Source organism: Magallana gigas, chromosome 3 (assembly GCF_963853765.1).
Source record: "Magallana gigas chromosome 3, xbMagGiga1.1, whole genome shotgun sequence".
Taxonomy (NCBI): domain Eukaryota; kingdom Metazoa; phylum Mollusca; class Bivalvia; order Ostreida; family Ostreidae; genus Magallana; species Magallana gigas.
The window spans coordinates 50630965-50642971 of record NC_088855.1 but is presented as its reverse complement, the minus strand read 5'-3'; the positions used below and the strand labels follow the sequence as shown (position 1 = coordinate 50642971).

At 32.4% G+C, this 12007-nt stretch overlaps 2 protein-coding genes across 2 annotated transcripts; both read left to right on the top strand.

Annotated features, from left to right (window-relative positions):
* Nucleotides 1-168: 168 nt before the first annotated feature.
* LOC105324912 (derlin-1) lies at nucleotides 169-4631 on the top strand. Its single transcript, XM_011424157.4, has 8 exons — nucleotides 169-451; nucleotides 1325-1436; nucleotides 1760-1824; nucleotides 2501-2527; nucleotides 2662-2757; nucleotides 3150-3202; nucleotides 3646-3756; nucleotides 4167-4631. The coding sequence occupies exons 1-8, from the start codon at nucleotides 293-295 to the stop codon at nucleotides 4303-4305; spliced, it is 762 nt and encodes a 253-aa protein (XP_011422459.1). The 5' UTR covers nucleotides 169-292; the 3' UTR covers nucleotides 4306-4631.
* A 1969-nt stretch (nucleotides 4632-6600) lies between these two features.
* LOC105324910 (alpha-ketoglutarate-dependent 2,4-dichlorophenoxyacetate dioxygenase) lies at nucleotides 6601-10083 on the top strand. The gene is made up of 4 exons (XM_011424156.4): nucleotides 6601-7089; nucleotides 7831-7970; nucleotides 9097-9252; nucleotides 9792-10083. The coding sequence occupies exons 1-4, from the start codon at nucleotides 6732-6734 to the stop codon at nucleotides 9936-9938; spliced, it is 801 nt and encodes a 266-aa protein (XP_011422458.3). The 5' UTR covers nucleotides 6601-6731; the 3' UTR covers nucleotides 9939-10083.
* Nucleotides 10084-12007: the final 1924 nt, after the last annotated feature.

Sequence of the window (12007 nt, the reverse complement as noted above, 5' to 3'; positions counted from 1 at the left end):
ATAAAATTAAATAAAATCTCTAAATATCAAAATCCAATATTTTGTTTATTATGTGTTCAATTAATAGATAATTGCTATAAATCAATAAAACAAAATAGTTTTTTGTTTAATTTTAAACCAAAATATTTTCTTTCTTTTTTTTTAATTCAAATAGTAAATATTGGGAAACTTCCGGTGTAGAAACTCACGGTTTTGTTTTGGTAAAGACACGTCAGATTTCGTGTTCATTAGGAAGCTAGAAGTAGTTCTTCAAGTGCGAAGGTTTTCTCTCTGAAAACATCAAAATAGAAACATGGCTTCAAACGATATAGGCGATTGGTATCGAGGAATACCTCAGATGACAAAATATTGGTTTACTGGTTCGATCGTCGTGCCACTTGTTGCAAGACTTGGACTTATCAACCCAGTGCACTTGATACTTATTTTTGAAAGAGTTGCATATAATTTCCAGGTGATTTTTTGAGATATCTGATATTTCTAAATTCTGAGACATTTATTTAATCATCTGATGTAAAATTTATGAGGGCTGTTTTGTCAATCACCTAACTGCTTAATTTGAAGTTTTAAGTAGCTATAGCTTGAAATAATTACGGAAGGACATACTAAAGACCAGAAATACTAAACATGCTAAAGACTTGAATGACCTGAAATTTTATATAAATTATATACCTTTATGTTTTGTGTCAAATGAAATGACTCTGTGTGTGTGATTATTGTATTTTCATATGAAATGTGGTAGAAAAATATAATGAATTGACATCCATATAAATTAATTTATTACGGAGCAGAGCGGAATTTGAAACCAGGCCCCATGAATCTTAAGCTGCTGTACTAACTGAGCTACCAGATGAATGAACTGGTCTGACTGACACATCACCCCCTTAAAATGGTCATAATACCCCCGGTGATCTCAAATCACCTCTTCCTCTTTCAGTAGTAAAATTGTCAGTTTCAGGGGTTTGTCATGGCACCAAATTGTAATGGAATTGGGGAAATTATGACAGAGCTGACCGGGATTCGAACTTTAGCTCCCTAAATTGTAATAGGCGTTGCTCTGCCTATAGAGCTATGTGGCACTAATGATCAAAGTAGTCTGACCGCCACACACTGGCACATGTACTTCTTGTTTCTTTTGCCCTTGACTGTTGTTGTCTTTTGCATAATTTCAAGCAAGGTTGAAGTTTAAATTAGGTAGGGTAAGTATTATATTAGTCTGGTTTCGTTTGTAACTGGGTTACAGAATTGATGCACTGGGAAACTGTACTGTATTCTTGCCATATATGTAGATCTTTTGCATGTAAACTTTATTATTTTGTAATTTCAGATTTGGAGACCTTTAACAGCTGTTTTATATTTTCCAATGTCTGGACCCTCAGGGTTTCATTATCTGATGAATTTGTATTTCTTATACTCATACTCTACAAGGCTAGAAACAGGTAAATGTCAATTCTTTTATTAATTTTTCTGTAAATTTACTTATATCTTTTACTGGCTTTTAAAACAAAAGAATTCATGTGAACTCATTGATAAAAACTTACCTTTCATTCATGAAAGAGTTTCATATATTTGATAAAAATTATACAGTTATGAAATGTTATGAAATTTTCTTAGTTTTGACATCAATATGTGGTAACATTTCATGAAAAAAAACCCCACCAAAAACAAACAGCAACAACCCTAACTTGAATATGAGTTTGGACTAGTGTATATTTGTGCATGTATCTACCAGTTAGTTCACTAAAACAAATTTATATTGCAGGTATTTTTGATGGGAAGCCTGCAGAGATGGCCTTTATGCTGATCTTCAACTGGCTCTGTCTTGTTGTATCCTTGACTGACAATGACTGTTGATTTTGAAGTGTGAAACAAATGTTGATATAATAGGGAGTCGTTTGAAATTTTAAGTTCACTTCGCTGAATTATAAGCTAACCATACTTTGTATATATGTTGCAATGCATATATTAAGAAGCATTTCCTGTGACAAGGACACCGATTGACAGTGTTCTCCTTAAAAATGTACCTAATATCATGTTTTAAAAAAATTCTCAGATTTTACTGTAATAATTTGTTTATTACTGTAGAATCATCAGATTTCATGGTGGCTCAATTTTCATGAAATTTGTGGGTAACTCTCATCCACGAATTAACATCCTCCACGAATATATAAATTAGAGATAAAAAGTCATATTTCCTTTTATAGGTGTAATAGAATACACCAATCTAATTAAAATTAGATCCTTCACGCTCTCGTATTTGATATGTCGCTGGCTTATAGAAAGTTCAATCTGAGATGACCCAGTATGGGATGTTGTTAGATCCTCACAGCGACATATCAAATACGAGAGCGTGAAGGATCTAATTTTAATTAGATTGAGAATACACGAAGTTATGTCCCCTTTAACCTGTAAAATTAAAGCAATCCACGAAAATTGGCCTCAACGAATTTTAATGATTCCACAGTATTTGAAGTGTTCTAGCTTTTCTTTAACAACTTTTTAGATTATTGGATGTGCAGCAGATATGATGGTTTGCAGTGGCTTTGTTCATTTGATCTTGTTTTAAGTTCTCATTCACTGATTGTGAGATTTACATTAGTCTTTTACATGACAACTGTTTTCTTTGAGAACTTTATGATATACATTTCCCTGTTGTTGTTTTAGCTACTGATGGATCCAATGGTGCTTAGTGTATTGTATGTCTGGTGTCAACTCAACAAAGATACAGTTGTCTCATTCTGGTTTGGAACCCAATTTAAGGTTAGTTTCTTTACAGATTACCAGTCGTTTAAATTTGTCGAACATGCACAAATACAATAAAAATGCCATGTTATGCTAGGAACAATTTTTGTACCAACAGCTAAAACAAACAGGTACTATTCCTTCATAGAATATAAACATTTCTGTGTCAAAATTGAAAGTGAGATTTGAGGTCATGTCACAGTTGTTTTAATATGGAATATTTTGTCAGTAATAAAGTTTTATTAAATCATACTTTATTGTCGACAAACATTCCATATTAAAACAACTGTATACCTGTAAGCTGCTTTCTCTTGAGCAAGCTGCAAATCACAGTCACCAACCTTGCCATGAAGTGAGACCTTAGTGTTATTCTAGATTATAAGGGTTACAATGTATTATTTTTATTTCAGGCTATGTATCTCCCATGGGTCCTGTTAGCATTCAATATGATTATTGGACAAGGGTGAGGTTTCTTTCTCCTTTTTTTTTGCCTCTTATGATGTGAAAATTTTCTGGTATCATGTTAAAATAAGAGATTTTGTCTATTCAAAATATCCAACCTTATAGTAAAAATCTTGTGTGTGTTGGTCTGACAATCATGATTTAGTTGGAAGTTATTACACAGTGAGTCACAGTCACTGTTAATAACTTATTTGTAATGACTTTATTTAAAGTTTATTTGAAACTTTACCATTGCTAAACTAATATTTGTGGAGATAATGATTTGTAATAAGGAGGTTGACAAACACAAAGTTGGTTTATAGTATCTTAAAAATGTTCTTTGTTATTGTGTGGTATTTCTTTATCTAAAGTGAAGAATTCCTCTTATACGTATAATTATTTTATGGCTTGTATTTCAAGTACCTTATATTTTCCAATATCTATGAATTTCTTTGATATTTACAGAGGGCTTTTGGAACTTGTCGGAATTATTGTGGGACACCTCTATTTCTTCCTAATGTTTAAGTATCCCCAGGACTTTGGAGGAGCAAGGCTTTTATCTGTCCCAAACATTCTGTAAGTACTAGTAAATTGAAGACAGTACATGTATATGATGCACATGAGAAAACTGTTGCTTCCTATTTAACTTATAATAAAAGTAAAGGAATTTATATACTCGAAAAATCATGAGAAGCACCACTTGCAGATTAGAAAATCTTGATTTTTGAAAATCTTTTGATATTTGTGAACTATATGAAATTTAGGGCTTGCAATTTTATATTTGATAGTTAATGTTGGAATCACGGAATAAAGTAAATAATTAGGAATCTACAGCAGAATTCTCTTCTTTTTAAGTTATATGAAGGAATTCAGTTGTAACAGTATTTTTGCGATAGCTAGGGATCTAAGTTTTGTATGTTATTCTTATGAATATGCTGTTAATATGTTATTCATTGTGATTCTTAATAAATCATGTGTATTTTCAGGTACAAGTATTTCCCAAATAGAAGAGGTGGTGTTTCAGGATTTGGAATGGCTCCATCAAGTCGTAGACAGACACCTGATAATAATGGGGACAACCAGAGACACAACTGGGGAAGGGGAAATAACCTTGGTGGAGACTAGATTTGTATAACCTCTAGTGAAAAAAGAAGACAAAATCATTAGGTGATCAGTGTTTCAAGGATGTGATATTTCAATTTCACCTCTAGTCTTGAATTCAAGTATCCCCTTGTTGTGCATACGGAAAATCAACAAAACAACTATATTTTGTGATCACAGGAACTGGATATGTGGGACAGTTCCTCTGAAAATTTATTGGTTCTTGGGAACTGGTTTACTAGACATGCATTTACATCACATCTTTAATTGCTATCAATTATACACATACAAATATCAACTATTTAATTGACACAGCTATTTTACCACAAATAAAATAACTATAATATGTTGTTCTGAGATTCTTCATCTTTGCATTTTAATTAATAGTACCACTTTATATGTGATTCATAGTTTAAGATTTGTAATGAATTGATCAATTCATGCCTCACTTGATTCATATCATGCTGCATATTGGGGAATTTATGTGTGTATCCAATCTGCTCTATTGTAGAAATCATGTAAAGTTAGAGTCCATGGAAAATTTGTGCTTTATGTTGGGTTATGTTTTGAAGTTCTATAAGATGAATGTTTAAATTTAGAGAAGCATATTTTTGAAGTTACATATATTTTGTACACACTTTGAGTCATAATCTGTAGAATAACCATGACCAAAAAACCCCTGAGTATGTTATTACCACTATATACATTTTTTAATTAAAACTACATGTAGTTGATATGCATAGCACCTGATAAATACATGTAAGCATACATGTCATGTATGCTTATTTATTACTAAAAAAACAGCATGGTTAAAAATGGAAGGTTTTATAATACAATTAATTGTTAAAATGATTCTGTCATGTACACATAGATGTAAATTTGCTTTTGATTTCATATGTACAATGTACATTGCTGTAGTTATTGTGTTCAATAAATCAGATTTGTAAAATCTAAACCTAATTTTTCTCTGTCACTAGCAGGCTAGCAGTTTTGTCATTTGTTACTACTCTTGCCAATGTCACAATATGATATGCATGCAAAACATATTACATGTAATTCCCTTGACATTACATATTTGTAAAGCAAATTTACATCATTCTTTTTTAACAATTCATATTATTAACTTAGCTGTAGATAATTAGATGATAGGGAAGTTAAAAAAACTTTTGTATAATTTTTTTAATCCTTCTAACAATTTTTAAATTGTTAAATTTGTTTGTGCGATTTAGAAAATCATTTGAATGATTTAGAAAATCGTTTGTACGATTAAGCAATTGTTTGAACGATTAAGCAATTGTTTGAACGATTTTTAAATTTGTTTGTACACTTTAGAAAAACATTTGAATGATTTTTTAATTTGATTGTAAGATTTTTAAATTGTTAAAATGTAAAATTGAAGAATATATCATTGTTAAGATTTAATTTATAGCAAGACTTTTTAAATAGCAATCCTTCTTACAAATGATTTTAAAAATTGTACAAACGATTTTCTTAATCATGCAAACAATTTTCTCAATTGTTTAAATGATTTAAATAATCATTTAAATGATTTAAATTAAATTTAATTAAAAAATTGTAAAAACGAATTTATTTCGAAAAGGGACTTATACACAGTTAAGAAAGAAAAATCTTACAGTGACCAGGCTGCGCTCAGGTTAAACCGGGTCCTTAGGACATCTGTCATTTTAACGATAGAACATTTTTTCTATATGCCGTTGTAATATTGTAACTTTGGACTAATTGGTCCTTGCTGAGCTCACTGGTAGAATTTTGCCTGTTTTTCATTTATAACAAATTGATAAAATCGCTTTCTCCTGTGGTATGTTTTGCAAATTTGTTACAACCAGAATTAAACTACTATGGACCGCTTCACGATAACTGAGGTACTGCTCTCTTGCAGGGCAAATTGATATACTTTGCCGAAATTTTAGTACATAGATAATTAAATGACGTAAATAAAACAATTAACGTTACATCATATTTTACCAAAATATGTCATTAATATTTTGCCCTGCAAAAGAGCAATACCACAATTACCTTGAAGGGGTTAATTGAAGCATACGAGGAAAAATGTTATTTGTTTTGAAATCTAACTTTATATTTGATACCGTATATCATATAAAAAAAACACCTTGTATTATTGAATATTGTTTTTTTTTTAATTTAGCATAATGTATGAAACAAGCACATATGAACTAAAGGAGCAGATGTATTCACCAGTTCAGGTGGGCCGAAAAGTCCTGGTGGTGAATAGCCTTGGTAGCGAACTATCGTATTTGTTTTTTATGTTCACCTTGATTATGTTGATATTGGACCGGTTGTTTCATAATTCATTATTCTATATATAAAAGTAAGTAATGTTTAAACGTTTGATATAAACAGGAAATAATTGTGTTCGGGTTAATATTTCCCGTAGAATTCTCCAGAACTCTTACTTTCACTTTGACGACATGAAGACATTTGGAAAAATCGTAACCGACGTGAATCTGTCTGAGGCAGTTTCTGACGATGTGATAGAAAAAATTAAGAAGGATGTACACGAACATGTTTTGTTGATATTCAAAAACCAGGGTATTGTGAGTGGGGAGAGACATGTGGAGATCAGCAAGTGGTTTGGTGACTTGGAATCTACTTTTTATAAACATCCCAGATCACCACATCCCGATGTATTCCGTGTGTCAAATAATGAAGAGGAGGGGTGTACAAATGTGGGACGCACTGGGTGGCATATAGATGGCAGTTTTATGACTGAACCTTTTAAGTTTTCCCTATATCACATGGTCGCTGTACCTAAAAGTGGTGACACAGGTAAACAGTCTTGCCATAGGGTTGTTGTATTTTATTTTGTTTAAGAAAGCAGGGATCTTCTATTTTGCAAGGTGAATTGATTGGCGAATTTTCCATTGGTACTAGATAATTAAATGGTATAAATGAAACTTGGGCACCAAATGTAACAGAGACATGCAGATACTGCCTCTGCTGGGATTTGAACCTGGGTCCTCTGGCTTACAATCATGCACTCTACGTATCAATTAGAGAGTTAACGTTAACCTTCCAGCTTCAATCGCAACTTCTTGGGTCTTTCCGGCAGGCTCGGAAAAACACCTCGAATGTATTAACATTACCAGATTTTAGAATTTTATAGAAAATGGAGTCACTTCCCATTAAAATAAATTAAGTATCGGGAAGACAGCCTTATAAGTCGCTTCTGTGTTATATTTTAGGGTATGTCATAAATTTACTTTAATGAAGTATAGCTCACATCTCAACAGATCGTAAAATGTGTTGTATTTATATCAAGTTTTATAAAAAGAGGGGTTGTCATGGACATCTCAACAGATCGTAAAATGTGTTGTATTTAAATCAAGTTTAATAAAAAGGGGGGTTGTCATGGATGCCTAGGTAATACATTCGAGGTGATTTTCCGAGCCTGCCGGAAAGGCCGGAGAAGTTGTGATTGCTTCCAGCTTCTCTTCCACATTTTCTTAAGGGCCAAAATCTTTGAAAAATAAATTCAAGACGTTAAAATTTTTAATATTTTTTTTCAAGCTTTTGTGCCATTGACAAAATTGATTGAGAGTCTTCAGCCAGATGTTAGAGCCAGATGGGAGAGATTATATATGGTCAGCGATCGACGTCTGAAACTTATACACCCCTTGATATATTCACATCCTGTCACCAAAAAGCCAGTAAGTCTGCATCATGTTGACTTAGTAAAAATCAGGTGAAATAAACTGAAAAGTGTAACCTCCAGTCAGGGTCAGGCAGATATCTGCAAAATCCTCTCCTCACTGTCAATCTTTTTTATCTTTTAATCAATGCTTATGTGTAAAGTGTGTGCAGTGACTTTAAAATAAGTTCTTATCTTATTACAAAATGATTCCCTCCAAACACACAATCCCTATTTCCTAAATTTACCAAAAGTAGGGCTTCTTTAGAGATGATCACCATCTCAGTGCAATAGTATGTGTAACTATCCATTTATATGTACCGGTATAAAGTTAAACGTTGTTTCATAAATATATTGTACATGCAAACCGATGCACACACTGCAACCTAATCCTGAAACTTGGATTCCATGCAGGAGAACAGCCGATGCAAATAAGTTGCTGTAGTAACAGGAGAACCATGATATACTAGTAAATGCAAAATATAATTAAATATTTGCATATCCATTGTTATTTCCCACTGTAAGTCCATAAGGAGGAACTGCAATTGTTTTTCTATAATCGCAATTGCTCTGTCTGTATACTATAACGTCATAAAGGTGTGACGTCATATAATTTTCCATGACCTTATAGATTTAAATCACTATACGATACATCATTTGTTTTTCCCCAACTCCATAAAATGGATGTATTTAATTAAAACATGTCTTATAATAACATTTTAAAGGAATTACTGTTATAACATATCATTGATTCTGTTAACGAATCAATGTGAATTAAAAAGATACATTACAGTCTGAATGTTTATTTTTGTTGCAATAGCTAAATGTCAAGGTCTAGGCTAATACAGGGTATTTGCAAGTGGAAAAATGCAAATATAAGTAATAAACAACGATTATTTAGTGAACATGGCGTTATGAATAGCAACTGCTCTGCTGGCATATTTTCCATGATGCGCGCTAGCGCGCGTCATGGAATATGCCAACAGAGCAATTGCTATTCATAACGCGCGCATCATGGAATATGCCAACAGAGCAATTGCTATTCATAACGCCATGTTCACTAAATAACGTTGTTTATTTCTTGAATAAAACCAGGATTTAGATAGAGGTTTATGAGGTTCTAGTACAGTTTTTGCTTGTTTTAGACTCTCTGCTTTCACTTGGGAATGACAGATGCATTTGCTTGGGATGCTGGAACAGATAAGGAAAGAATAACTGAATGGCCAGAAACAAAACACATTTTGACAGAAATCCATCAAGAAATTGAGAAAAATAATCGTGAACTTGTTTATTCACATAAGGTAATGTATATCATTTCTGTATCTACATACGCTCTGTGGAAGAATTATTTGCTGCAAACCAATTGATCACAAAAAAAGTCACTAGGCATTAAAGTTCTTCACAGTATTTTTATATAAAGTGAATTAAATGTCCAAGAATTGAAGAGTCAGTACTTGTTTGACCCTAGACACATCTACAAAATAATTCTATATACAATGTATTTCTTTTTGTCACCATGGTTTATTTACCGTATAATTGCATGGTTTTATTATTTCATTGATCCTATTTTGTGCAAAATTATGTTGTGCTTACTAGAAAATAAATCATGCACACAAGATAATGTTTTGTGAACAGGATACTGTAATGCAGACAAGATTAACAAGTTATGCGCATAAGCTAGATAATTAGTCTTACCTTGTAAGATCGAAATAAAGAAATTTATGTATCCTAGATATTGCATCAACTTCCGTGATTTTGACATTTCTAACAACAATCACTTTCAGCAGGAATGTATTTCAGTAAGCACTGAAATGAACGTGGCGTTTGTTTGTGATTTCAGTGGGAGCAGGGAGACTTCATCATCTCTGACAACCTGGCAGTAGGTCACGAGGCGACACCAGAAACTCAGCTCCCCGTCTCTCAAGTTGGCTTGCGTATTTTACACCGCACCACCGTAAAAGGAACAGAAAAACCCTCCAAATCATAATCTCAGCTTATTTTATTTATTTTATTCTTTGATGACCTGAAACATTTTTTATTGATGTAAAATTTTATAAAAAAAAAAAAATAATACTTTGTAAAACATGAATTTTCTAATTCCCAAGTTTATGTGCGGGATCTGAGAATTTTAGGATGAGCAAGGTGTTGTAGATCTATGTAAATCAAACTTCTTTTAATATTTATGGGTATATGGGCACTAAGCTAATGATTTGTGGTTTAATTTCATTTGTTTTAAATAATGTTACTGGTAGTCTTGCTGGAATTCAGTCCTTCTCCTGTGATTGAACATATATACATGTAGGTATAATGTTTAACAGTAAATACATGTAACATGTAAATGTAGTGGTTTGTTGGTCTGTCTGCAATTTCTATGTACTACATGTATTACTCAAACACTTAACAAAAATGGACTGAATTCATACTGGTGACATTATTTCATAATGCTATATAAGTGAACCATCAAGGATGATTACTAGTAGTTATATTGTTCAATGTGGCTGCACAAAGTGCAGTTATACAGCTTGCAATTGTTAATGTCCAACTTTCACCAAACTAATAAAGTATTACTATTTTTTCACTGTATGGTGCTAAGATTGAAAATGTTACGGGTGTATCTGGTATATACAGTGCAAGTATGAATTAATTAGTGGTATTTGAAGTTATTCCCATTAATAATGCTTCTTTACCTAGTATTACTTTTGTTCATACTGGTATTACGTCACTGGCCCATAATTCCAATTTCTGCTTTTAATAAAATTTCCTTTTGTTGTAATTGAATCATATTACTATTTATAATACATTTACTGTTTTGAAAATTGGTTTTTGTGATGTATTGCAGTAATAAATGTTAACAGCAACCGCATTGCTTCACTTGTTTAGTTAAATAGTTGTAGAAGAGTTTTCATTTTACATGATATGTACAATGTCCATCAGCCCTGTCAATGTTTATTGGTAAATACCGGTAAGTGATAATAAGCCAACTCATTCTGATTAATAAAAGTACATGTATAAATGACTGATGCATGTATAACAAGACATCATGTAGATGGTGACCATCACAAAACTCCCCATTTATATGAATGGCATACAGATAAAAAACATTTACCTTAAGTGGACTTTGACATTAATCTCTAACTTGGAAATTTTCCATTTTACATAGAACCTTATTTAAGAGTCGAATGAAAATAACCTCCAGACAACTGATATCAGACAGACAGATTGCTATAGGGTGCCTGAAGAGTGGGGCTTAACTACTGGTAAAGGTGGTCACAGCACCAATATACCAGCATTAAAAGTTGATAACTACAGTACCTGTTGAAAAACTCACTTTACTGGTCCAAGACCAGGCCAGTGCATTTACTTCTTTATTATCAGAATAACTGAATGTATTTAACGAGGCCGAGTACAGAACGAGTACGCACGCTTTCGCGCAGCGTTTCATTTGTATCGTGACGTCATCTTTTTGCTTTGTTGACGCCATGGCGTAATAGTTTCAACTGCAGATATTCAGCGGAATTTGTTGAAAATAGCTAGTTTGATGCGTAAAATTGATATTATATTGTGAAATAAACATAAATGTATCGAAGTATAAGCTATATTCGGGCTCGGGTCGAAAATGTGAAGAGGGTTCAGCAAGCCTAGCCCTCTGTCACGTTTTCTTAACCCGCCAAAATATTGCTTAATTCATTTATTTCCAGGCATTAACCATGTATTTTATATTAATGAACCTTAATTTGTGATTTTATATATTTATTTATTAAATAAATATGTCTGAATGTTTTTATAATACTATAAAGATCACTATTTCCGTCTTTGTCAAATAAAAAATAGCCATTATCTGACAAACTGGGAAATTTGGCATACAAAAAATAACTTTGATAAGACCCCTGGAACAAACCAGGAGGTAAAAGGTTTTTTTTATTTGACCATTTCATGCCTTTTAGCTATAACTTTAATATGTAGAACAGAAAAAGCAATCCCTAGGGCAGAAGTTTAAAAAATGTGCAAAATTGGTACATTTCAAGCAAAATCCCATAGGGTCCTATGTTAAATATT